Source organism: Culicoides brevitarsis, chromosome 1, assembly GCF_036172545.1.
Source record: "Culicoides brevitarsis isolate CSIRO-B50_1 chromosome 1, AGI_CSIRO_Cbre_v1, whole genome shotgun sequence".
NCBI classification, from domain to species: Eukaryota; Metazoa; Arthropoda; class Insecta; order Diptera; family Ceratopogonidae; genus Culicoides; species Culicoides brevitarsis.
The window spans coordinates 37,425,857-37,451,528 of NC_087085.1; the positions used below are offsets into that span (position 1 = coordinate 37,425,857).

The 25,672-nt window shown below is 25.5% G+C and overlaps 3 protein-coding genes across 3 annotated transcripts; all 3 read right to left on the minus strand.

Moving 5' to 3' along the window:
• Positions 1-15,779: 15,779 nt before the first annotated feature.
• On the minus strand, positions 15,780-18,147 carry LOC134837767 (esterase B1-like). The gene is made up of 3 exons (XM_063853154.1): positions 17,863-18,147; positions 16,903-17,802; positions 15,780-16,268 (listed from the first exon to the last, which is right to left on the minus strand). Exons 1-3 carry the CDS (start codon positions 18,145-18,147, stop codon positions 15,780-15,782), a joined length of 1,674 nt encoding a protein of 557 aa, XP_063709224.1.
• A 160-nt stretch (positions 18,148-18,307) lies between these two features.
• LOC134837769 (esterase B1-like) lies at positions 18,308-21,159 on the minus strand. Its single transcript, XM_063853155.1, has 3 exons — positions 20,872-21,159; positions 19,919-20,815; positions 18,308-18,793 (listed from the first exon to the last, which is right to left on the minus strand). Exons 1-3 carry the CDS (start codon positions 21,157-21,159, stop codon positions 18,308-18,310), a joined length of 1,671 nt encoding a protein of 556 aa, XP_063709225.1.
• A 1,036-nt stretch (positions 21,160-22,195) lies between these two features.
• On the minus strand, positions 22,196-25,367 carry LOC134829222 (RNA polymerase II-associated factor 1 homolog). Its single transcript, XM_063842224.1, has 4 exons — positions 25,209-25,367; positions 24,466-25,146; positions 23,413-23,709; positions 22,196-22,993 (listed from the first exon to the last, which is right to left on the minus strand). Exons 1-4 carry the CDS (start codon positions 25,274-25,276, stop codon positions 22,276-22,278), a joined length of 1,764 nt encoding a protein of 587 aa, XP_063698294.1. The 5' UTR covers positions 25,277-25,367; the 3' UTR covers positions 22,196-22,275.
• Positions 25,368-25,672: the final 305 nt, after the last annotated feature.

Below are 25,672 nucleotides of genomic sequence, written 5' to 3' on the forward strand. Positions count from 1 at the left end.
TTGTTTTCCAAGAGGAATAAAATTCAAACCTATATCGTGTAACATCAGCACACAAGTCACGTCTTGTCGTATCCATTTATAGCTTATTAGCACTAGATAAATATCCAATTTCCGAGCCACAAACATGCGACAAATAAGCTCGTGTCCATCGCAAAACCACTTCGAGGGATTAGAATAGAAAAAAAAACTTTTTTTTATGGCGAAATACAATAAAATAAAACAAAACACAGAAATTCATAACATAAACACAACTTCGTGCAGCTCCGTATTTATTTATTTATTGAACATGATTAGGAAAGAATTACGCTTCATTAATTTCTTGTCTGTGGTACATTCGTTCACACTCAATTGCCTTATTTTACGTCAGACTGTTTCACGTGTAGGTATGCGAGATTTGTATTTGAAATATTTATAAATTGCAATAAATGAATGACGTCACGCTGATTGACGAATCAACAGAGGATGATTTATGAGTCTGCATTCCACAGAAAAAAAACAGACGTGAGCGAAATTTTTTGCAGCGAAAGTCATTTTTCTCTGGTTTGCAACAATTTTTCAAGGCTACTTCAAGATTTTCTCCTGATTTGACAGCAAATCGATTTATTTTCGTCAATATATTAATTTGCCAAAATCATCAATTTTTTTTTTAAAACAATACGAAAAATAAATAGAAAAAAAAAATTGGCGAAAGCTCATGTTAAATTGAATGGAAGCCCTATGGGAGTTTTTGGGGCAATAAAAACTTTTTATTTCTTTCCTTACTTTCGTTGTTGAAACTTTTTATTTTTATGAATGGAAAAATGTGTTATGAAATGGGTCTGTCTGTAAAGTTTTTTTTTCTTCGACATAAAAATAGAAATTTTGTCGTAATAATTTTTATTATGAGGTGAGATGTCAGTAAAGCCATGAAAATTATTAAAATTAAGGAAGTTTTGTCAATTTGTGTAAAAAAAAAATGAGAACAGATCTTTTTCAATGCTAAAAATAACTTTGGAAGTTAAAAATAAATTTCAGATTTTTTTAATGGTTTTATTTTTTTTTTATTTTTTTTTATTTTCAGTGTAAAAAAAAAAATTATAAAATAAAGTAAAATTAATTTATTAAATAATTAAAAAAAATTAAAAAATTTTAATTTGATTAAATAAAAATTAAAATATTTTTTTAAATTATAAAAAAATAAATAAAAGTAATTTAAATTAATTAATATTTAATTTATTTTTTTGATAAATTTTTTAAAAATTTATAGAGTTTTTTTTTATATTTTTAATAAAAATTAAAAATTATTTAATTCAAAAAAATTTAAATAATTTTTTAAAATTTAAAAATTTTAAATTAAATAAAAAATATGGCTTTTCTAGATTTTTATTTTAAAATTAAATAAAAAATTTTTATTTTAAAAATTATTTTTATAAAAATAATTTTTTTATTTTGATCTTAATTAAAAATATATATTTTTTAAATTTATAAATGTAAAAAAAACTTTTTAAGTTTAAAATGCGTTTTTGTGAAATTTTTACCTTATCGATAAAAAGCCTATTTTTCTTTTTCTCAAATTTTATTCTAAACAAATAAAAGGGCAAACTTTGATTGTTCAACATAAACAATGAACCGAAAAAAAATTGAAGAACAAAAAGAGAAAACAAATTTTTTTCGTATTTATTAAACAGAAACAAAAAATAATAAAAATTGGTAAAAAAATTCCTTTATTCGTTGTTTTTTTGTTAAAAGGTCAATATTTCATGCCTTACTGCATTATTATTTTTTTTTATTTACCCTCAAGTCATTTTTGTCTTTAAATATAAATCAAGCAAATTTCTTTCAACATGACGATTGAGCTTATCTTTAATTTTTTTTTAAAAGCTGTGTCAGTCTGGATTATTATTCTCATCTTTTTGTTAAATTAATATTTTTTTTGTATTTTTTTCCCAAAATATTTAAAGGTCAATGCAACTACAATTGAACACCCACGGATTTTTCTTTTGCTTTAATCTTTCTTTACTTTTTTGACTTTAAGCAATTTTTCATGGTTCATCAAAAATTCAACGAAAAAAGGAGGAAAATTTTTCAAGGTCTGGCTGAGCACAAAATTCCATTGCAAATTTTTGTTAATTAAATAAATAATTACAGTTTAATCAAATTCCTCAGAAATGAGGTTTTTGCCCTTTTTTCACTTAATTATCTCTTTTTTACAAAAAAAAAATATTTTTTTCGTTTTGAACAAAAGCATGAAGGTAATTAAAGTGCCTCATTTCCATTTTTTCATGTTTATTTATTTACAAGTTTAATTTTTTTTTGTTGAATTAATGAACTGTGTAAAATAATCCAGACCCGATTTAAAGGTAAATTTACATAGCAACCGCCACGCTGCGGCACACTTTTCTGTTATTTTTTTTGTGAATTGATTAAGTCAATGCGCGAATTCTAAATAAATAAATATCTTGTCTTTTATTAATTTTTTCCTTTTTTAAATTAAAATCAATTATTTATTTATTTATTTTTTTTTTATTTAAAAATGCAGCACAAAAGAGAAAATTCATTTCAACACGGAAATTACGAGTTTTGATATTTACGAGTGTTTTAAATTACAAAAGAAAAATTTATTTGATGAAGATATTGAACTTTCTCGATACGTTTTTATTGAAACAAAGAGAGCAAAGTAGGTGTTGAAATAAAACTCGTATGGAGAAAAAATTTCTTTGAAGTTAAATTTGAATTTATTCGTTTTTTTTCAATTGTTTGTTTATTTTGCTTTTATTATTTGGAACATGTTTCAAGGAAACATTGTAAATAAAATTTAAGAAAAATAATTATTTTTGGTCCATATTTGGTACTAAAATAATAATAAAAAATTGCATTTGACCTACTAATTTAAAAAATTAAAAAAAAAATTATTTTTTGTATAAATAAAAAAAATTAAATTAAATTATATAAAAATAATTAGTTAATAATATTAATAAAAATAAAATTTAAAAAATTAACGAAAAAAATAATTAAAAAATATTTAATTATTTTTTTTAAATTTATTTTTATACTTAATTTTCAATTAAAAATAAATAAATAATTTAAAAAATTTTTTTTTTTAAATTAAAAAAAAATAAATCATTAATTTAAAAATCTATTAATTAATTAAAAATATTTAATTAAAATACTTAATAAAAAATAAATTTAATTATAAAAATTTAAAATAAAAATATAAATAAATTTAAATAAATTAAATAAATATTAAATAAATAAATTAAAAAAAAATTAAAAAAAAATTAATTTCTTTTAAATTTTTTACTTAAATTTTATTTTTAATTTTTATTCAATTAATTTTTATAAAATAATTAATTAAAATAAATATTTCAAAAAATCCTTGTTTGGATATTATTTCAAGACAAAAAAAAAATAAATTATATATGATCGATTAATTTCGAACAACTTTTTATTTTTTCTTTTATTTTTATTATTAATTAACTAAATTATTTTTTAAAATTATTTTAATTATTTTTTATTAATTTAAAATTAATTTATTCAGTTAATTTTAGTATTACCTAATTTATTATTATTTTTAATTATAAAAATTATTTTTATTTTTAATTATTTTATTTAATTAATATTATAAAATTTCTTTTAAATAATAAAAACGCTGAAAGAGATTTATTAAAGTTATTTCACAAATTTTCATCTTCAATTTAAAATATATTGTTTTTCAAACCTTCAGAAACAGTGAATGAAAATCATGTTAAAATAAAAAAAAAACATTTCATGTATCACGCAATAAAAACATCTTTTCCCATTCAAGAAGAGTTCAAAACCTTCTTGTCTCTTCATATTATAAGACAATTGTATAAAATTGTTGTTTATCTCCTTTGCATAATAATAACACACATAATGGATCATAAATCTCCAACAATACGCAGTAATAATAAGGTAAGCAACCCTTCATGCAAACATTTTCGCATCTTTTACATGAACTTTCACTTTTCACACGCAGCAAAAAAAAATCGTTTTTCATTAATGTTGACACAATAAGTGTTCCACGGAATTTAATTTGCAACATTTAAGCGTCTTGTAGCACTGTGTGTATGCAAATGACAGTCTCCGTGTCTGACGATTTTTAATTTACCTCGCATGCTTTGTAAAATGCCTTTCCACAGAACATGGCAAAGAGTTTCGAAATTTCTTCTTTATGTTAAAATTTTTCTCGATAAGAAGAAGAGGGTAAAGTGTCACAATTGTCTCGTCGTCATACGAAAATTTTTTTTTGTGCCCGAAGCGAAAATTCTGGAGAATTTGTTAATTCTTGCGTGAAATAAAGTACTCTGCATTATTCTTACAGAAAATTAGTTTAATGCTCTTAAGGTGTTGCAGTTTCGCTTTAAAAACAGTTTTTCGAAGTTCAGTCAGAAGACGATCCAGAAAAAAATGTCTGCGATAATGATTAATTTGGATTAACTCGCAACATCAATGGGAAAAATTCCTTGAATTGCAAAAAAATTTATTTCATTTTTTTTTTTGTATCAGAAAAACGTGAGGCGTACAAAGGACGGCCAATCGAGAAAAGGATTAATGCACGTACAAGGTAAAAAATTTTTTTTTCACAAAGAAAACGAACAAAAAAGGAAAAATTCCGAGAATGTAAACTTTCAATTTCATTTTCTCCAAGTTTTTTTCGTTTTTTCATGAACATTCAAGACCAGGATTTATTTATGAGAAGCAAAAAAAGTTTTTTTTTGTGCAAAAATTAAAAAGGCAGCAGAAAATTATGTTTATTATGACACACAAGATTAGAATTTATTGACAAAAAATTGTCTCTAAAGAGAATCATGATGAAGCAATTTTCATAAATTTTACTTTAAGAGCAAAAAAAGTGAAAATTATCTCTCTCGAGGACGCTTATGAATGTTTTTTTTTATCATTGAGTGACACACTGACTTGACACCATCAAATAATTTTTTTTCTTCGTAATTGCTTCGTTATTGTATCATTCTGTTACGGCTTTTGTCCTTTAATTTGAGCAAATACTTACTGAACAATGATATCGTTCTTTTAAGAAAGCTTAAAGAAGGATTAGTTTCTGTTCAACATAATTTTTTTATAAATTGTGGAAAAGCCTTGTTAGGATGATTATGAGTAATAAATGGTTCGAGTTGTGGTTACGCAAATGAATAGTAGGAAGATGAAATTGAGATTAAGGTCAACAAGTGGGGGGCTGTAATCAAAGTCCTGTTATTTGTATTGAATGTAGATGTGTTTCATATCGTTCAAATGTATAAGGATATTTTCCGTGAATTAACGTCATTTATCATTTTTTGAGAAAAGAAAATTTTCATTTGAAAAATTAAGAAAAATATATTTTTTTTTAATTTATACAAAAAATCAAACCAGCGGGACATGCCTAATAAACATTGCTCTGAGATACTCTTTCTTAAAAATTTAAAGATTGAAAAAGCCTGCTGAAAATGGTTTTTAGATTAAAAATGGCGCGTGGTTTTATATTTTAGTTTCTAAATTTTATAATTTCAGTGCTCGTTTTACGGAAAACACACGACGGAAATTTTTAGAAAAAAAGGTTTCAAAAAAAAAACAATTTGGAAAAAGCTTGACAAAATTTTTTTTAATTTATTAAAAATATTAAAATATTTTTAAAATTTCTCAATTTTTAAAATTTTTTCTCAATTTTAGAAAATTTTTAGCAATGTCACATTTTAAAATTTTCCCAATGTATTTGTAACATTGCTCTAAAAAATTTAATTTTTTAATTTAAAAAAATTAAAAAGTTTAATTTAAATTTAAAAATAAAATTTTTATTTTACTTAAATTTTATAAACACAAGAATTTTCGATATTTATTATTTTTTTGGACAATTTTCGTAAAAAACAAATTTTTAAAGATTTTGTTTAAAAAGAATTAAAGCCCTTATGCATATTCTAAAATTTTTGCCCGGTATTTTTTCCCAATGCATATTCTAAAATTTTATCCTATTGCACAATCTGAATTTTTATCCTAATTCACATTTTGAAGATTTGCCTAAATGCACATTGTAAAATTTTTTCCTATTGCATAATCTGAATTTTTATCCCAATTCACATTTTGAAAATTTGCCCAAATGCACATTCTAAAATTTTTTCCCATTGCATAATCTGAATTTTTATCCCAATTCACATTTTGAAAATTTGCCCAAATGCACATTCTAAAATTTTTTCCCATTGCATAATCTGAATTTTTATCCCAATTCACATTTTGAAAATTTGCCCAAATGCACATTCTAAAATTTTTTCCCATTGCATAATCTGAATTTTTATCCCAATTCACATTTTGAAAATTTGCCCAAATGCACATTCTAAAATTTTATCCCATTTCATATTTTGAATTTATGTTCCCAGTGCACAATTTTCCCAATGCATATATTTAGCATATAAATTTTTTTGTCCCAATGCACAATCTAAAATGTAAAATTTATCTAAAATTATATTTTTTTTAAAAGTGATTATTATTTAGAAATATTTTTATTTATTTTTTTTTGTAGTAAGTCAGAATGAAGCAAATCCAAAACAATTTCTTGAATTAATAAAAAATGATACAATTTAGAATTTTGTTAATTTTGTTTGAAAATATTTTTTTTTTGTAACTAAAGGAATACCTTAATTTGCGGAAAAAAATAAATTAAAATTCAATTTCCAACCAAATTGCAAAAGGTCGTGTTAACTTTCTTTTGAGAAAATCACAGGTGTGTGAAAAACTTTTTCTTTTACACAAAAAAAAAATTAAAAACAAATTAATATTTACAAACGAAACAACAAAAGGTATAATTTTCAAATAAAATTACACTTTGTGGTTTCTTCGAGGTTCATCCCTTCCTAATTGCTCATTGAACGTCATTTACCTGGATAAATTTTCACAAATTTCCTCCTACCTAACTGCAAACATCCATGACTGCACACAAAAATGAAAAATTACCAAACGAACAAACACACATGTGCTCCTAATTGCTTATGAATGTCGTTGCTGTGCGTTGTTATTAAATAAACATGGATGTTGCGAGTTATTACTGATTAAAATTGATGATGATCTCTCAATGTTTTTATTATTTTCATTCCTGATTAAAAACGAACATTGAATTGTCATCATCAATTTTTATGAGGCACGAGCAGTCCGATGATGAGTCCGTCAAAAAACTCATTTTCAAGGTTGCCGCACTTTCGGCTCTGAATTATTCATGTGAAATCGGAAAAAGTTGCTTCAAGTGCATAAAGCGCTACTTTTTTTTAACGACTTCTCGAGCAATTGTTCGTTCCACTTGAAAAAGCAACAGACAATAATTTAGGACGTTTGGGCATTGGCGAGTAATAAATTCAGCGTCAGAGTGTGAGGAAATTGCCGTGATTGGAATGAAACTCTCGAATCAAATACAACAATCAACAACGCAATAAAACAATGAAAAAGTGAGATTTTTTGATTACAACTCGGAGAGAAAAATACAAAAAAAAAGTAATCAAAAGACTATTAAATTGGAAAAAGCAATAATCATAATAATCGAATAAATTTTACTACTTTCGATGTCAACGTGATAAATTTTTCATACATATGAAAAGTGCTAATGGGCGTAAAATCAACAAAAACTACCAGGCGCTTCCATCGAAAATCTCATACACTGTGGGAAATGATCAATATTTTTAAGTTTTTCAAGGAATTATTTAAAAAAAATTTATAATTATAAAATATAAAAATTAAAATAAAATAAAAATTAATAAAATAAATAAAAATAAATAAAATAAATAATTAATAAAATAAAAAAATATAAACTAATTAAATATTTTTTTAATTATAATTTATCTTTAAAAAAATAATTTTTAATAAAAAATTTAAAAACATTTTTTTTATTATTTTTTTTAATTTTTAAAATTTTATAATTTTTTTATTTTTATAATTTTTTTAAAAAATTATTTTAATTTAATTTTAATTTAAAATAATTATAAAAAAAATAAAAAATTCTATTTTTGAATTTTAATTTTATATTATATTATTTTTTTTTAATATTTTATTTTACGAACCAAAATTTCAAATTAATTTTTTTGAAAAATTCCTTAAAAAATTGAAAAAATTTTTTAGACCTTTAATTTAATACCCTGAAGGTCTAAAAAGACCCAAAATTTCCCTTTGGGCAAAAACATCGAAACAGCTTGAAAATTAATGCGAATACATTTATGAAAGTAATAAAACAATCGTTAATGAATGTAATGGCTTGAAAATTTAGCCTTTCATAATTTTGACAATAAATTTAACGACTTACACGGACCCTTTATGAACTTCAAATAAATACAGGCAGACAGAAATGTTTTGTTTGCTGCTTGCTTTTTTTTGCCAAAATTGAGTTATGATGTAACTAATAGGAAAATGTTTGAGACTTATGATGATGAAGGAAAGACTTGAGGCGCCGCTTGTGCAAAATTGCGCAGACTGAATGTGATAATTAACGGCATTGTAAATTATCTTGTGTAGGCAGTTGAGTAGCTTTCTGTCGAGCCGAGATAGAGTTATTATGAATTAATTGACCTGTCAGACCCTTTTTTATGTCCGAATCATGTGAAAAAGAGGAAGTGAATGACGGGTTATGATGTGAAAAGTCACTCAAAATTTTTTTTTTGCATTGATTTTCACAAATTTTTCCACATATTGATTAATTTTTTTTTTCGTAAACCTTCTTATAGCTAATTTTGACACATTAAAATTGGTTTTATGGAAGTTTTGGAAACAGAACTTGAGTTTTTGCGTTACAAAATTTAAATATATATATTTTTGAGTCCAGGTTTCATACAATTTTTATTAAAATTAAAAAATTTAATTAATTAATTTTTGAAAAAATGAATAATTTTTTTTTAAAAATTTTTTGTTATTTTTTTTTTATAATATTTAATTAAATTAATTTTGAAATATATTAGAAATTTGAACTTAAAGATAAAAAAAAATTAAATCTTTTCAAAAAAAAAAAAAAAAAATTATTTTAATCATGTGACTTAAAAATTTTTTTCAAATAAATTTCAACAAACAGTATTTTTTTGCGATTTTTCAATTTAAAAATGATATAGAAAATATCACAAAATTTTCCTTTTTAAACTTTTTTTATTTTAATCTTTTTTAATTTTTTTTTAAATCTTCATTTTTAAATTTTTTTTTAAATATTTCCTTTTGAATTTTTTTTTTTGGCAAAGTAGGCAAAAAAAATAAAATAAAATAAAAAAATTAAATTTATTCGCCTTATTGGATTTTTTTTAAATTTTTTTTTCAATCAAGTTCAGTTTTTTTTTTTAAATGTAAAATTTAAAGTAACCGCACAAACAAGAAACCAATAAAAACTCTCATTAAAACTTGTTCATAACAATTTTCTCAACAATTTAATAATTCTGATTGATATAACGATTTCTTATTAAAAGAAACATTTTCTTCTCTTCTACTTTTACGAAAATTCATCGAAGAAGAAACAAAAACATAACCGTTTATAAAACACTTGAAATAACAACTTAACTGGAGTGGCAGTCATTAAAACGAATTGATCTTTGAAAAAAATTGCGGCAATACCCAAATAATTAACTCGTTAATGTTTCCGTGAATTGAGCATATCAACAGGTATTTTTTGCTTATCGCAGGTGAGAGATATTAAATTTAATATTTTTCTTTATGGTTCAATTTTTTTTTTGAAGATAAATATTTACTTGTTGCACGTGTCAATTTTTTTTGTAGTTTTGTTGACTTTGCGTCTCGCGAAAAATTGTTTTTCACCAAAAAAATTTTTTTTAATTTTATTTTTAAAATTTTAAATAATTTTGAATAATTTTGAATTTTTTAATAATAATTTTGAATTATTTTTTAATTTTTTTTGAATAATTGCTTTTTTTCTCCACAAAAAAATTAAAAAAATATTGGAATTTTGAATGAAAATTTTCCTTGGGCCTTAACTTTAATAACTTGCTAATTTGATGTGAAAAATGGCGTTTTCAGACACTTTTCGTAGGTTGGTTAATAACCCTTTTCAAACGTTTTATTATTATTTTTTGTGTTTTTAGACAAATTCCAACAAAATGTGGTTTGTTTCATAAAATATTTAAGATCAAATTAATGTCTTCCTCGTGTTCTTTTGTTTTTTTTATAATACTAATTCACACCGACAACAGGGAACAAAATAACGTGACATTTTGCCTTCTGTCATGTTTTTATCGTTGTTTGTGGGATTCCCTTCGCTACGCTTGTAAAGTTGTCAAGTTTTGCCAAATTATGAATAATTAACATTTTCTTGTCCCTTTCCACTTTTATTTTTTTTTATTTGATAAAATTTGCTGAATTTACATTTTTTTAGCGTATCAAATAAAATAAAACAAAAAATTCCAGATACGCAAAAAAAAATAAATTAATTTGAAACAAAAAAAAAAATTGTGCAAACAAAAATTCTGGTGAACAAATTATAATAATTTTGATGTTCTCATTAAAATAATCCAGAAATATGAATTACTTTCACTTTTTATTGCAAAGTATTAGCATAAAATTAATGACGAGTAATTTGCGTAATTTTACGTTAGAATTTAATGCATTTGATTTTTTTTCAGACATAATTTTTTTTTGTTTCGTATTTTGTGTTAAAAGTATAAATTTAGCCTTAATGAGACCTGAATGATGGCAAAGTACTCATTTGCGCGAGAATTTATGATGCAGTAAAAGTAAAATATGGATTTTTCCTGTCAAATATTAATTAATCACTTCTAAGCTTTTAATGTTTTTGGTTGCGGTCAAAAAATTTTCTCTCAACACAAATTATTTTAATTTATTTTTGTTGAAAATTAAAAAAAGAAAAAATCGGATTACAAGGATTTACTAAAAAAAAGTTCATTTGGATTAAAATGTTGTTATAAATTTTAAACTTATTTTAAAATGTTTTTTTTTATTCAAATTAAATTTAAAAAAAAATATTAAAATTAAATTTAAAAAAAAAAATTAATTCAAATAAAAATTAAAAAAAAAAATTAATTCAAATTAAATTTATTCAAATTAAATTTTAAAAAAAATTATTCAAATGAAATTAAAAAAAAAATTTTTCAACTTAAACAAAATAAAATTTTACTTTATTTAAAAAAATTAAAAATTAATTCATTTTTTTTAAAATTAATGCCATAATTATTTTTTTTTAATTTTTGCAATAATTTATTTTTCGTACTTTTTAATTATTTTTTTTTCACAGATAAAAAACAATAATTCAGCATTTTTTTTTCAAACTTACACGAATAATAAAAATTAATTATTTTCACTTCTTTTCCATTTTTTTCTTCTTTTAAATATTTTCCACTAAATAGTTGTTATGCGTATAAATTTCTTGTTTACTCCATAAAAAATAATAATTATATTTTTTTCTGCAATTTTCTTCTTCTTTGTACACTTATTCGGTTTCAATTCATACAATTTTTTTTTTAACCAGACAAAAAATATTTATTCAGCTATTCTCACTTTTTTACGACTTATTTCTTTTTTATTTTCATTTTCATAAACATTGAATAAACAATATATTATAAATATCTTGTAACATGAAATTTATGCTTTGTTTAATTTTTTATTACTTTTTTTGTGCTCTGACGCCGATTGCCGCTGGTCTATGGCAAGATAAATTTATCTCACTATTTATTGATTCAACATCGTGTTTTGTGATTTTTTTCAGAGGCGTTTATTGATAGATTATATTATCTTATTAAATAAGATTTTTTTTGTTTACACAAAATACGAATTTTTTGTATATTTTTAATTTAATTTTAAAATAATTTTTTTTTCACTGCCAAAAATTTTTTTATTGATTTTTTTTATTTTAATTTTTAAATTTTTTTTTGTTCAATATTTTTTTTTTATTTTATTTTTTTAACGATTTAATTTTTTCGCGTCCGAATCGCTTGAATAATTTAGAAGAACTGACAAGACACTGTTGCAACCAGACAAAATTCGTGTTCCCTTAGAATATTTTTCGCACGTTTCTACACAAATTTCTACACATAACAATATGTCTACAGCAAAAAAGGCGCGCGCTGCATGCTGTGATTGTGAATGAAAACTCTCAGTCACTCATTTTCCGTACGCCGCATGTAAAATTGTGAGAGCACACGAAATCGAGAGTAAAAGGATGCTCCGAACGACACAGAAAATGTAAACAAAACCATGTGATTGTCGACCTTGATACGAGTTTAATTCATAAAAGTGTGTCGTGAGAGCGGTTTTTATCGCAAAATAAAGAGAAAAAAATTGAGTTACTGGATTGTTTTTTTTTTATTTATTTTTTTTTTTAATAAAGTTTTATGCGTTAATTATTTCATTAGTATTTAGATATTTATTTATGAATTAAAAATAAATAAATAACAAGGCGTTTCCACTAATTTTTATTCAAAAGTTACAAAAACGCAGAATTTCCAAGAAAAATAAAGTATTTCATAATTTTAATTTGTGAGAAAAAGTTATCTCATTTTAAAATTCTTGTTTTTCCGTTCTAAGCACCTACACTTGATAATGAAATAAAATTTCCCGGAAATAAATGTAATATTAAAATTTTAAAATGAAGCCAGAAATTGACCAAACTAATATTTATTTTTTTTCTCGTTTATTTTTTTTTTAGTTTTTTCAACAAAGTTTGTAAATAAAATTAATAAATTTATAAAAAAAAATGCGGAAGATTTATGACCTTCGTGACGCATCCGTTGTTCGTTAACATGAGTAATGGTCGATTACTGTGAAAAAAAAAATAATTAAGTGTGATAGTAATAAAAATTCCTTCATATTTTTTTTTGCATTGAAAAATAATTCAGAAAAAAATGTTTAGAATTTTTTTTTAAATCAAACTGTGATTTTTTTATTTGTTAATTATGTTTTTGTTTTATTTAATATTTTTTACGATTTTTTTCGAGTTGACATTTTTTGTGATTATTAATTAACTTTGTTCTATTGAGTACTTAAATAAACTTTTTAATATGAATTTTAATTTTTCATCACAAAAATGTTCCTTAATGTAAAAAATGTATAAAAGTAAAAAAAAATAAGCTTTTCAAATTTTCTTCTCAAAAACAACAGAATTCGGAGATTCTTCATTTTTTTAATTTTTTTTTTAGAAAATGATTTTTTTTTTTCAAAAGAAGAAAACTTTTTGTCCTTAATTTTTAAAAAAAAAAAAAATTGATTTGAAATACTTTTTCATACAAAATGACAAAATTTTTTATTTTAAATTAATTTCAGAGCAATTTAACTAAATTTAGTTTAAAAATTGAAAAAAAAAATCATTAAAAAAATCTTTAAAAAAAATTTAAAAACATAATTTTGATAATATTCGAAAAAAATCTTTGGTGAAGAAAATTTTTGTAAAAATATCATTTTCAATACAAACAAATAAAAAAATATTGAAAAATTTTCAAAAGTTCCTAGAAAAATCAGGAAATAGACAAAAAATGTCATTTTTGATGACATTTTTAATTTTTTTTTGCCAAATAAATTTTCGGCTTTTGAAATGGGGCATAATACAAAAAGTTCAAAAAATTTTTAAAAAATTTTTTTGATAATTTTTGCAAAAAGTTAAGCGATATATATAAAAAAAATCTAATTTGTTTAAAAGACCATGAAAGGTGATTCGATTGAACTAAAAAGATACAAATTACGAAAATTACAAATTTCTTTCTCATTAACTTCAACCTTTGACCATCCTCAAAGACGACTCACAAAATAATTAATAAGCTTGATTTAGGTCGACTTTTCTGCTAATTTTTCCATCTAATTAATTTCAGTCTAATTTTCTTCTTGCTGTTAGCTAACTTTTAGTAAATCGAGTCCTTCAACAAAAAAAAAACTTTTACTCATAAACCGATCTGCGTTTCCAACTTGATTAACTATTTTTCCATTAAATAGTAAATAAATAAATAATCCTTCTTCGTACATTTTTTGCACAGAGCAAATTTTAATGAGAATCTGTCACTCGTTTGATAGTTCATAAAATAGAGATGCAATATTTATCCAGTTGACATAACTCGACTCTATAAACTTCAGTTTATGACCGAGCAAAAAAAAAACGTCGTAGAGAAATATTTACTTTTAAAATAATAACATAACAAAAGACGTCATCGCCATTTATTCCTCACACCCAATAAAATTTGTTACAACTTTCTTCTTCTTCTTCGGAGATGCTTGGCAACGAAATAAAACATAAAAGTACAATGAGCACAAACATAAATGGATAATGTGAGTTTTAGTACTTATTCTTCGTCGTTCGGCGTGTGTTTGAAATAATAATGATGTAAACACCGCAGAATTTAAGAGAACATTTTTCCCTCCTTTTTTTTCCTTTGTTGCGGAATTCTTTTGTGGCGTTTTTCTCGCACATGACACGCACCAATTTCAATCAAAAATTTATCAAAGCCTTGAACTTTTCCCGTTTTTTTATTTTTTTTTTTTGAGAAACCAGAAAGTTCTGAAAATCAACTTTTTTCGTTTCGATGATAAAAAATCATCAGGGAATCCGTTCAAAAAAGATGTTTTATTAAATAGTAGATAAATTTCAGGTGTGAAAGATGTTTTTTATGGCTTTTTACGTTGAATGTTCAATTGACTTTTGAATAAATTTATGGCTTTTTTATGGGTTTGAATGTAACGCGAGTCATCTTTTGTGTTTGAGAACCTGGTTGCAATAATAGAAGTAATTTGGGGTAATAAGAGACGCGAAATGTAGGTTAGTAGTGAGATGTAATGGATCATAAAGAGTAATAAAAATTGTTTACTGAGATTTTTTTTTCTTGAGGGAATTTTTGGTTTTGATCCAGTAAAATATCTAAAAGTAAAAAAAATAAATTAAATAATAAAATTAAAATAAAGATAGGTATTTAAATTTTATTTTAATAATCTTTAGAATAGAAAAAAAAATTAGATTAATTTTTTAATATTTTTTTTTAGATTAAAAAAACTAATTTATTTATTTGAATTTAATTAAGTAAATGAATTATTTTGTGTCTTTAAAAAAATTAGTTTTAAATTTAATTACTTTTAAAGTTGAAAATTAATTTAAACAAAAATTTGATAAAAATAATTTTTTAAATATTTTATTTTATTTATTTTTTTTAAATTAAAAATTATTTTTATAATTTTATAAATTTAATTAAAAAAGATTTGTTTATTTTAATTAATTTTTTTATTGATTTGAATCAAATTTAATTTAATTTTATTTTTTAAATTATTATTTTAATTGTATAAAAAATTAAATAAAATAAATACTGATTTAAATATAAAAAAATTTAAATTATTTTTTATATATTTCACAAAAAAAAAAAATAAAAATAAATAAAATGTCAATTAAATAACTTAAAACAATGAAAAGGCATAAAGGTTTTGTATATTCCCATATAAGCCTATATACTATTAAATGATTAATAAAATTAATTAATTTATTTTAATTAAATTATATGTTAAAAAATTTATTACAGTTCAAAAAAAAATTTTTTTTGAATCTTATGTTTTTTTATGGGTTTATAATTAATAAATTTTAAGTTTTTATTAATTAAACGGTTAAGTAAGCAAAATATTTACGTTCATTCATAACATGCCATAAAATAATTTTATTATGAGTTATGTTTACAATAACAAAAATTTTATCGATGCAATCGAGATGTAATCAAAGTCTCAAAAAACGTAAGATGAAATAATTTTATTGAATTTTTTATAGCTTCTACTTCGGAAAATCGTTATATATTTACTCTTCCAACACTTTGATACTCTTCACTCTAACCTACGATAAAATTTCACATAAGAAGCTCTTTATTGTCGTCATACAAGCCGTTCCAAACTTTAATTTTCTCGCCTTTCGTCAATTGTTGCACCCGAATTTCATTCCGTAGAATCTCCAAGGTTGACAAATTTTCGGCTTGTCCTTTCTCGAGAGGTTTCCAAGGCTCGTCGTTTGTTGTTTCGAGCGATTCGAAATTTGGATCGCCTCTTTTCACGAATTCAATGAAGAAATTGAGGAAAACTTGTTGCGCTGCGTAATTGTCGTCGCCTTTTTGAAATCGACGATCGTATTTTGTTTTGAAAAGTAAGGGAAGGTCTTCGCCGTGACACGTCCCGTTCATGTGTGTTAGTTGATAAGAGTCTCGAAAGAGTTTGTAGAAGCCAGGAACGTCAACGGATGGAGGAATGTTCAAATTGTAGAGAAAAGTATTGCCGGAACTGTTTTGACGTTGAAGTACGAAGGCACGGTACATTTGATGCCAAAAAGTTGCTTCGTCGAGATACTGTTTAAATAAAAAAAAAACAAATTTGATTAAAAAATTAGAAATTATTAAAAAAAAAAAAAATATTTTAATTTTTTATTAATAGTAAATAAATAAAATAATTTATTTTAAATAAAAAAAGTAATTTTTTTCTAAAAAAAATATTTTTTTAAATAAATAATGATAAAAATTTTAAAATTAAAAAAAAAAATAATTTGAAAAAATAAAATATTCAAAAATTTTTAAAGTTTAAAAATATTTATAATATGATAAAAATTAATAAATTTTAAATATTTTTTAATTAAATAAAATAAAGTAAAATTAATTTAAATAAAAAAAAAAATAAATAAAATAAATTAAATTATTTAAATAAATAAAATAAAATAAGTAAAGCATAAAAAAAATAAAATTAAAAACAATTAATTTATAAAAAAAATAAAATCCATTAAAAAAATAAAAAAAAATCTATTTAACAAATAAATTATTATTGGAGAGCTTTAAATGAAAAATATTTTTAATTCATAAAAATCAAAAAAGAAAAAATATTTAACTGGGAAGCTCCTTAGAAAAGACAAAAAATAATTAAAAATAATTAAATTAAAACATTAAAATTAAAAAAAAAATAAAAAAAATAAAATCCTTCAAAAATACTCACAGAAAGGTAAATATCAAAATTTTCACGCGAAACATCCTTCTCTCCAAAATAAAATTCTTTTAAAATTTTTCCTTTTGAATTCCCCTCTTCCACTCCCAGCTCTTCAAAAAGCTCTTTCGGCAACAAATACGCATTATTTTTATTAATTTCCATCATTCCAGCTTCATCAACGGAAAATCCATTCCACAAAAATCCTTCATTCTCGCATCCGCCAAAAATGACATCCATCCCAAGAGACCAAGCATTTCTCCCCAATTCTAAGGGCGAAGCTGGCAAAAAGCACATTTCACTGACATATGGCTCGACTTGCGGCAGAAAACTTGACCATGCTGCGGCGCTATTTAATTTTTCTTCGGGCTTGATTAAAGTTTCGACGTAAATTAAAAGCTCTTTTGGGTCACATTTTAAAAGCGCTTCGTACAAAATTTCATCATTTGCGTCTTCGGGAAGTCGTAGAACAGCCGCGAGTCTCTTCAAAAGCTCCGGATAAATCGTTGGAACTGTTGCCCATGGACTTAAAGCTGATCCCGACATCGGCACAGCTCGATTGAACAAATTTTTGGACATTGGCGAGATCATTTGGTAATGAACTGATGCTCCGCCTGCACTTCCTCCAAACACCGTGATGTTATTTGGATCGCCGCCAAAGTGAGAAATGTTCTCTTTGATCCATTTCAAGGCCATCGATTGATCTTTTAAGCCCGCATTGCCAGGAACTCCCAATTTCGGGTCTTTTAGCGACAAAAATCCGAAAATTCCGAGACGATAATTGAACGAAACCATGATGACGCCTTTCTCTACGATCAAATCTGGTCCGTAAATGTCCGTTGAACTACTTCCGACGACGAAACCTCCGCCGTGAATCCACACACAAACGGGTAAAGGTCGCCATGGCTTTAACTATTTCGACAAAAAAAGATAAGAAATGATAAAAAATTTAAATTTCAACTTTAAACTTACATTCGGCGTGAAAATATTGACGCCCAAACACTCATCAGACCCAAAAAATTCTAATTCTCCACTCAAATTGTCGAATTGGAAGCATTTTGGACCTTCTTTCGTGCAATCTAGTGGTTGATTCCATGGAATTACGGGACGAGGATCCTTAAAACGTAATTCTCCGATCGGTTGCTGGGCATAAGGAATGTGCTGAAAGGAGTAAAAGACCTTTCCAACGTCATTTTTGCGGGAAATTCCCTTCACGGGACCCGAATTCGTGTTTACGATGGGATAAACAGTGCTCATGATGACAATTTGATGTAGACTGAAGCCTTTTATGACTGAAAAAAATTTAAAAAAAGTGATAAAATGATAAGGAAATGATATAATTGATAAGATTTTTCTTTGAAAATCAACACAAAACAATATTTATTGAGCCAACTTAAGCCTTAAGTTACGTTGTAAGTCACAATTTTGCTTTTTGATCGTCGTACAACGAATTCCAAACCCGGATTTTCTCAAATTTACTCAATTGTTGCACCCGAAAGTCATCACGACAAATTTCCAACGAAGGTAAGTCTTCAAATTCTCCTTTTTCCAACGGAAGCCAATGAGAACCGGCTTTCTCTTTGACAAATTGATGGTTGGGATTTCCCCGTTTTACGAATTCAATGAAGAAATTTAAGAAAACTTGTTGCGCTTCGTAGTTATCGTCGCCTTTTTGGAATCGTCGGGCAACTTTCGTCTTAAAAAGTAAGGGAATGTCTTCAGCGTGAGCAGTTCCCTTCATGTGAGGCATTTTGAAAGCACTTCGAAGAAAGTGATAGAAGCCGGGATTGTCTGATGATGGAGGAACGTTTAAATTGTACAAAAAAGTCTTGCCGGAGCCCGTTTGACGATGAATTACAGCGGCTTGGTAGATCCCATGCCAGATTGTTGATTCATCGAGATACTGTTTTAAAGAAAAAAATTAGGTAAAAATTGTGAAAATAGTTTTGATGATTTAAAAAATTTAAAAATTTTTTCTTAAAAATTTTTTTATAATTATTTTTTTTTAATTAAAAATTTTTAAATATTTTTTAAAATTTTATTTAACTTTTAAAAATCTTTTTTTAGACGTTTCAAAATATTTTCAATGTTTTTGTTTCAAAGATTTTTTACAAAAAAAAAAAAAAAAACAAAAAAAAAATAAATAAAAAGTTTCGAAATACTTTCTCGTACAAAAAGGTAAAATTTAATCAATTTTTGGTCATTAAAGAATATTTTAGTTGTTCTTAAGTTAAGATCTCAAAGTATTTCAAATTAAAAATTTAAACGAAAAATTTTCATAAAAATAATTGTCAAAAAATTAAAAAAAAAAAAAATTTTTTTTGAAAAATTTTTAAAGAAGAAAATTCATGTCAAATTTCGTTTTTCAATACAAAAATTCTTGAAAATCGAAAATATTTTAAAAATTTTTGAAAATTTCTTTAAAAAATATGAATATGGCCAATTTTGGTATAATTTTCAAAATAAAAAAAAAACAAAAAAAAATTAAATATGAGATAAAATCTATAAAAAGGATTAATTTTTTTCTTAATAATAAAGTTTGATATAAAAAATTCATTAAATTTAAACTATTATTTTTAAAAAAAAAAATATTTAAATAATTTTTAAGGATTGCAAATTATTTTTTATTAATTTTTTACAAAAATTTCTGTCTTTAATGAAGTAAAATATTCTTAAATCGACCAAAAACTTAAATTAAATTTTAAAAAATTATCAAATTATTTTTTTATTTCCAGAAACTTTAAAATTTAAATAAAATTTGGCTTAAAAAATGAAAATTTTATTAAAATTGTCTAAATTTTAAGAACTGAGAAAGCTTAATTTTAAAAAATTAAACAAAATTATTAAAAATCATAAAAGTCAAAGAGACTTCCATAAATTTTTTTAAAATTTAAAGTTTAATTTTTTTTTTAAATTTTTAAATTTATAAAAATTTTTAAGACTTTGATTGAGTAGTTTATTCGAAAAGATACAACATAAATTTTAAAATTATTTTTTTAAATTAAAAAAAATTCACAAAACTACTTACCGAAAGCAAATTTTCGATATTTTCCAATGAAATATCCTTTTCCCCGAAGTAAAATTCCTTCAAAATCGCTCCTTTTGAATTTCCTTTCAATCCAAGTTCATAAAATAAATCCAACGGCAACAAATAAGCGTTATTTTTATTAATTTCAGCTAATCCAACCTCATCCGGATGCAATCCGCTGCAGATTAGACCTTCATTTTCGCATCCACCGAAGATGACATCCATATCTAAGGACCACGCATTGCGACAGAGTTCAATCGGAGAAGCGGGAAGAAAACACATTTCGCTCTCATAAGGCTCGACTTGGGGCAAAAAAGCAGAAATATTTGTTCCACTCGTTAATTTCTCCTCAGGTTTGATGAGGTTGACTTCGTGCATTAACAACGTCAATGGATCTGCTTCAGAAATCGCTTTGAACAAAATTTCCTCGTTCACGTCCTCATCAAGTCCGAGAGCGATTGCCAATCGTTTGAGACAACTTTCGTAAAATTTTGGTGCAGTTGCCCACGGACAAAGAACGGATCCTGACATCATCACGGCTCGATTGAACAAATTTTTTGACATTGGCGAGATCATGTGATAGTGAACGGATGCAGCGCCAGCACTTTCTCCAAACACCGTGATGTTATTTGGATCGCCGCCAAAGTGAGAAATGTTGTCTTTGATCCATTTCAAGGCCATCGATTGATCTTTTAAGCCCGCATTGCCAGGAACTCCCAATTTTGGGTCTTTTAGCGACAAAAATCCGAAAATTCCGAGACGATAATTGAACGAAACCATGATGACGTCTTTCTCTACGATCAAATCTGGACCAAAAAGATCAGTTGAACTGCTTCCGGTGATAAAAGCTCCTCCGTGAATCCAAACGCAGACGGGCAAAGGTCGCCATGGTTTTAACTAATTTGACGAAAAACGATAAAAAAATAATTTTTATTAAATTTTTTTTAACTTACGTTTGGCGTGAAGATATTCAAGCCTAAACATTCATCTCCGCCAACGAATTCAGGACTTCCAGTGCTCATAGAATCAAAATGGTAGCATTTTGGACCTTCTTTTGTGCAATCCAGTGGTTGATTCCATGGAATAACGGGACGAGGATCTTTAAAACGGAATTCTCCGATCGGTTGTTGGACATAAGGAATGTGCTGAAAAGAGTAAAAAAGCTTTCCAACGTCATTTTTGCGGGAAATTCCCTTCACGGGACCCGAATTTGTTTTAATAATCGGATAAACTTTGCTCATGATGGAAGTTCGATAGTGACTGAGAAGATAATTTATCAAAATCAAACATAAAAAGTAGCCAGATAATCTCAAAAAATGATATTTTCGGTGATAAACAGGTATGACAAATTAATAAAAAAAAAAAAATAATTAATTAAATTTAATTTTTTTCAATCAATTAATTAATTAAAAATTCAGGCAAACCATTTTTTCCATAATTGCCTCATAATTTTTCTCAACGATTATTTTTTTTCGAATTTAATTATTACAATAAATATATTGAACAATATTATTGTTCCAAGGCTTGAAATAAATTATTTAAAAAAAATATTTAATAAATTTCGAAGAAAAAAAAATTCAATAAAATTATTTTTGAAAAATAAGGCCGCTCCAATTTTTTTTATTACAAAATCGAAAAAATATTAAAAAAAAAGTTAAAAACATGTTCGTTTTTTGGCCTTTTATCATTTTTTTCAATAAATTTTGAAATTTTAAAAAAATTTTTGAATTTTTAAGAAATTTGTAAAAAAAAATTTTAAATGAATTTTTTAAAATTTTTTTCAAAAAAAATATTTTACAAAATTTTTTGACAGTTATTTTTACAAATTTTTTTTTTTTTGAAAAAACTCTAAATTTGAAATTATCATTTCAATTTACCACAAAAACCACTAAAATATTCATTAAGGGAAAATGAAAAAAATATTTTGTATGAAAAATTTCAAAACTTTTTTTTTATTTTGCCCCCCCATTTCGAAAAAAATAGCTTTGGGACAAAAAGTTCGAAATAAATAAAAGAGCGTTTTAATAAAAAAAATAAAAAAAAAATAAAAAAAATTAAAAAAAAAAAAAAAAAAATTTAAAAAAAAAAAAATAAAAAAAAAATATTTAAAAAAAATAACATAATAAAATTTCCAAAAATGAGCAAAAAAAATTCTGAGGGTGTAAAACATTTTCAACAAAATTTTTTTTTAATTTTTTTAACGAAGCGATTTTTTTTTCTTTCTAATTTTTAAGTATTTTGCCATCCCTAATGATAAGATAACAAAATCTCTTCGTTTTAATGATATTCAATCAAAAAAAAATTTATTACGTCAAAAAAATTGTATCTTAACCAAATTTACATCAAAATTAATTAATCTACTCGTCATCCGATCCGCTTCCGGAATGTTCACTGCCCGACACAGATTTCCGCGAAACAGGCGATCCACTTCCGCTTCGACTGCCAGATCCCGATCTCGATCTCGATCTTGACCTCGAACGACTTGCTCTGCTTCCGCTTCCCGAACGCGATCTCGAACGTGATTTATTCGAGCCGCTTCTTCGTGACGACGCTGCTGACGAACTTCTGCTTCGACTTCCCGACTTTCGGGATCCGCTTCGAGAACGATTCGATGCGGCACTTCCGCTGCGTGATCTGCTGCCCGAATGCCTCGAACCAGAGCCCGAACGAGATCCTGATCCGGAACGACTTCGAGAGCGACTCGCGGATTTTGATTTGCGCGAACCGGAATTTGATCGTCTCGAAGCTGCGGAGCCACTGCGACTTCCGGATTTGGAGCGAGCACTTCCGGATCCGCTGCCAGAACGACTGCGAGACGATTTTGAGCCTGCACTCGAGGCGCGACGTGAACGGGAACGAGAACGACGTTGACTGCCTTCGCGATCGCTTGCATCGCTGCCTTCTTCTTCGGCGGTTTTTGTGTCATGGCCCGTTTTTGTGATTTTTTCCTCGTCTTCCGCTTCAGATTCTTCCATTTCTTCTTCGTCGTCTTCGTTGATCCATTCGAGTTGGCGTTCGCGGAAACGTTGCATGCGATGCTCGGAGGCGTTGAGAGGTCGATGTTTAACAACCAATCTAGAAAAGTAAAAAAAAAATAATTTTTATCATGGAAAATTAAATTTAAATTAAATTAAAAAATTTAATAAAATAATAAATTAAATTAAATTAATTAATTAAAAATTAAAATTTTTAAAATTTAATTAATTTAATTAATTAAAATTTTAATTTTTTATTTTAAAATTTTAAAAGATATTTAAAAAAATTATTTAATTTAATAAATAAACATTTTTTTTAATGTTTTAATTGAAATTAAAAAAAAATTTTAAAAAAAAAATAAATTTTAAAAAATTAAATTTAATTAATTTTTTTATTTTTTTTAAAATTTGAAAATATTTAATCAGAAAAGCCAAAAATATTTATTAAAAAAAAAATTAAATTATTAACAAAAAATAATTTTAAAAATTTAAAAAAAAAAAAAAATAATTTTTTCATACTTTGTGTTGCTCGGTTGTTGTCCCGCCTTTTGACGACGCTTGCTTAAACGTACTCTCGTCTCGAGTTCATCGTAATAAACGCCATCGTTTCGTACAACGAAGAAATAATTCTCTTCGTACCCTTTGGAAGCTTTACTTTTGACGTTCCAATTGTACTCGCGTGCCATTTTATACTCGTATTCCTCGTCGTCTTCGTACAAAACCTCGTTTGTGAAATCTCTGCGACGTTTTTCCATCGTGTCTTCCATCGGCAAGAAGTAAGCGACGAATTGTTCGCCACTTTCGTCCATGACACCACTAAAAAGGAAGAAAATTTAATTAAAAATTTGACTTTGAGGTAATTTTTAAATTAATTATTTTATTTTTTTAAGATTTCAAAAATAATATTTTATTTTTCATAAATGAAGGAAAATAAAAAATATGCGAGCAAAATTTCATTATTTTTTAATTCAAAATAAATTTAGTAATTTAGCATTAAAAACAGTAATTTAAAATTATTTTTTTTAAAAAAATTAATTTAATGATTTTTTCAATGAATTTAACAAAATTTAAAAATTTTATTAATTAAAAAATTAATTTTTCAAAAATTTAAATGAAAAATCTTAAAAAAATTTATTAAATTTATTTAAAATTAAAAATAAAAAATAAAATTAATTTTTTAATTAATTTAGTAATTCAAATTAACAGTAATTAAAATAATTTTTTTTCAAAAAAATTTGGGGAAAATTAAATTTAAAAAAAAATTAATTTTTTTTTTTTAATTTTTTTAAAAATATTTTTCAAGGAATTATAACCAAATTTCTCTCGTTTCAAATTAAAAAAAAATAATTTAATAAAAATTAATATCTTAAAAATTATTTATTTTTTTTTTCAAATAAATTTAGGGAAAAATAAATTTAAAAAATAAAATTAAAATAAAAATCATAAAAACTTGAAGATTTTATAAAAATATTTTTAAATTATTGTAAAAATATTTTTCATCGAATTTTAACCAAAATTTCTCTATAGTTTTAAATAAAAAAAAAAAAAAAAATAAATTTTTAAATAACTCACCGAATCATCGCTTGTGACATCTCCTCAATTGCCGCAGCAGCTCCCTTATTCGCTGGCGCAGGATCAAAATCGAAAATAACCTGAGCACACGGGAACTTCCAATTGTCGAAATCTGGCAAAACAGGGAAAATTTCCACAGGAGTGACTCCCGGCTTGCTGTAATGCTTCGTAATTGGCACCGTATTGTCCTCGAAGGTCTTTTGAATGGCAGCAATTTGCGCATCGCGATCCAGATACAAAGTCTCCTCGCGCAAACTTTTCTTGACATTGTAGCCGACTTTCGCTTCGATCGTTTCCAAACTCTGCGGTTGGAAACGCGTTTGTTCCGTCGAAATGTACTCGGATTTTCGCAACCACGAGACATTTCTCGCATGCTGTTTCGAACGTTGCGAGTCCTGTGGCGTGTGCAAGTCTTCTTCGAGCAATTTTTCGTCTGCCGGATCGAGTTGTGCCTCTTTCGAGGATTTGTCACGCACGGGAGTGTACAAGTCGCGATCAATCAAGTCGATGGTGACGCCAAGGTCGTGTTCCGTGAGCACTTCGTAGCGATAATTGAGCTCGAGCGACGTCGGATTGTACTGGATGAAGCGATGCGAGTCGAAGGGATACGTGATGAACTTCAAATCGAACGGAATATCGGGCAGAGTGTTGCAATATTTGGCACGAACAATTAGTTCAGTTCTGTAAACAAGCGGAAAATGTGAGCGGTGAATTGTTTTTTTGCTTAAAAATGTAAAAAATACCTTTTATCTTGGGGTTTCTGCACCTTTTTCTCGCTCGCTGGGTCTCCATTGTTGATTGTAGGAGCCATTTTTCGTGATTTTTCCTCAATTTATGCCGACTTTTTGTAAATTAAAACTTTTATTTTTCCGGGCAGAAATTAAAAATTGTGGATCTTCGGCTTTTTGATGTCCTAATGAACCAATTGAGACGAATGAAAATGATAATATTGTACAAGAAACTTGAAAGTTGGATGGAAAATTAGCGGGTGGCAATTTCGTTATCAATTTCATTCGTCTCATATCTACTTAACGATTTCAGCGCCATCTGGAAATCGAAATCAAGGAGGCGCGTGACGAGATTTCGCGCGAAATCCATCGTGACGGAGTGAGTCGGCTGAAATTGAACTGTTATACATCTGTCAGGTAAGTATACCAGTACTGGTATACTTACCTGACAGCATATAACAGTATCACTTTCGATCGTC

Excerpts from the sequence above, each read along its gene's own strand:
- LOC134829222 (XM_063842224.1), bottom strand. The coding sequence starts at position 25,276 with ATGGCTCCTACAATCAACAATGGAGACCCAGCGAGCGAGAAAAAGGTG. Across the intron at positions 25,147-25,208 it reads CAGAAACCCCAAGATAAAAG|AACTGAACTAATTGTTCGTG; the intron begins GTATTTTTTACA and ends GCTTGTTTACAG. Across the intron at positions 23,710-24,465 it reads ATGTCACAAGCGATGATTCG|TGGTGTCATGGACGAAAGTG; the intron begins GTGAGTTATTTA and ends CTTCCTTTTTAG.
- LOC134837769 (XM_063853155.1), bottom strand. The coding sequence starts at position 21,159 with ATGAGCAAAGTTTATCCGATTATTAAAACAAATTCGGGTCCCGTGAAG. Across the intron at positions 20,816-20,871 it reads TGAATATCTTCACGCCAAAC|TTAAAACCATGGCGACCTTT; the intron begins GTAAGTTAAAAA and ends TCGTCAAATTAG. Across the intron at positions 18,794-19,918 it reads ATATCGAAAATTTGCTTTCG|TATCTCGATGAATCAACAAT; the intron begins GTAAGTAGTTTT and ends TCTTTAAAACAG.
- LOC134837767 (XM_063853154.1), bottom strand. The coding sequence starts at position 18,147 with ATGAGCACTGTTTATCCCATCGTAAACACGAATTCGGGTCCCGTGAAG. Across the intron at positions 17,803-17,862 it reads TCAATATTTTCACGCCGAAT|TTAAAGCCATGGCGACCTTT; the intron begins GTAAGTTTAAAG and ends TTGTCGAAATAG. Across the intron at positions 16,269-16,902 it reads ATTTTGATATTTACCTTTCT|TATCTCGACGAAGCAACTTT; the intron begins GTGAGTATTTTT and ends TTATTTAAACAG.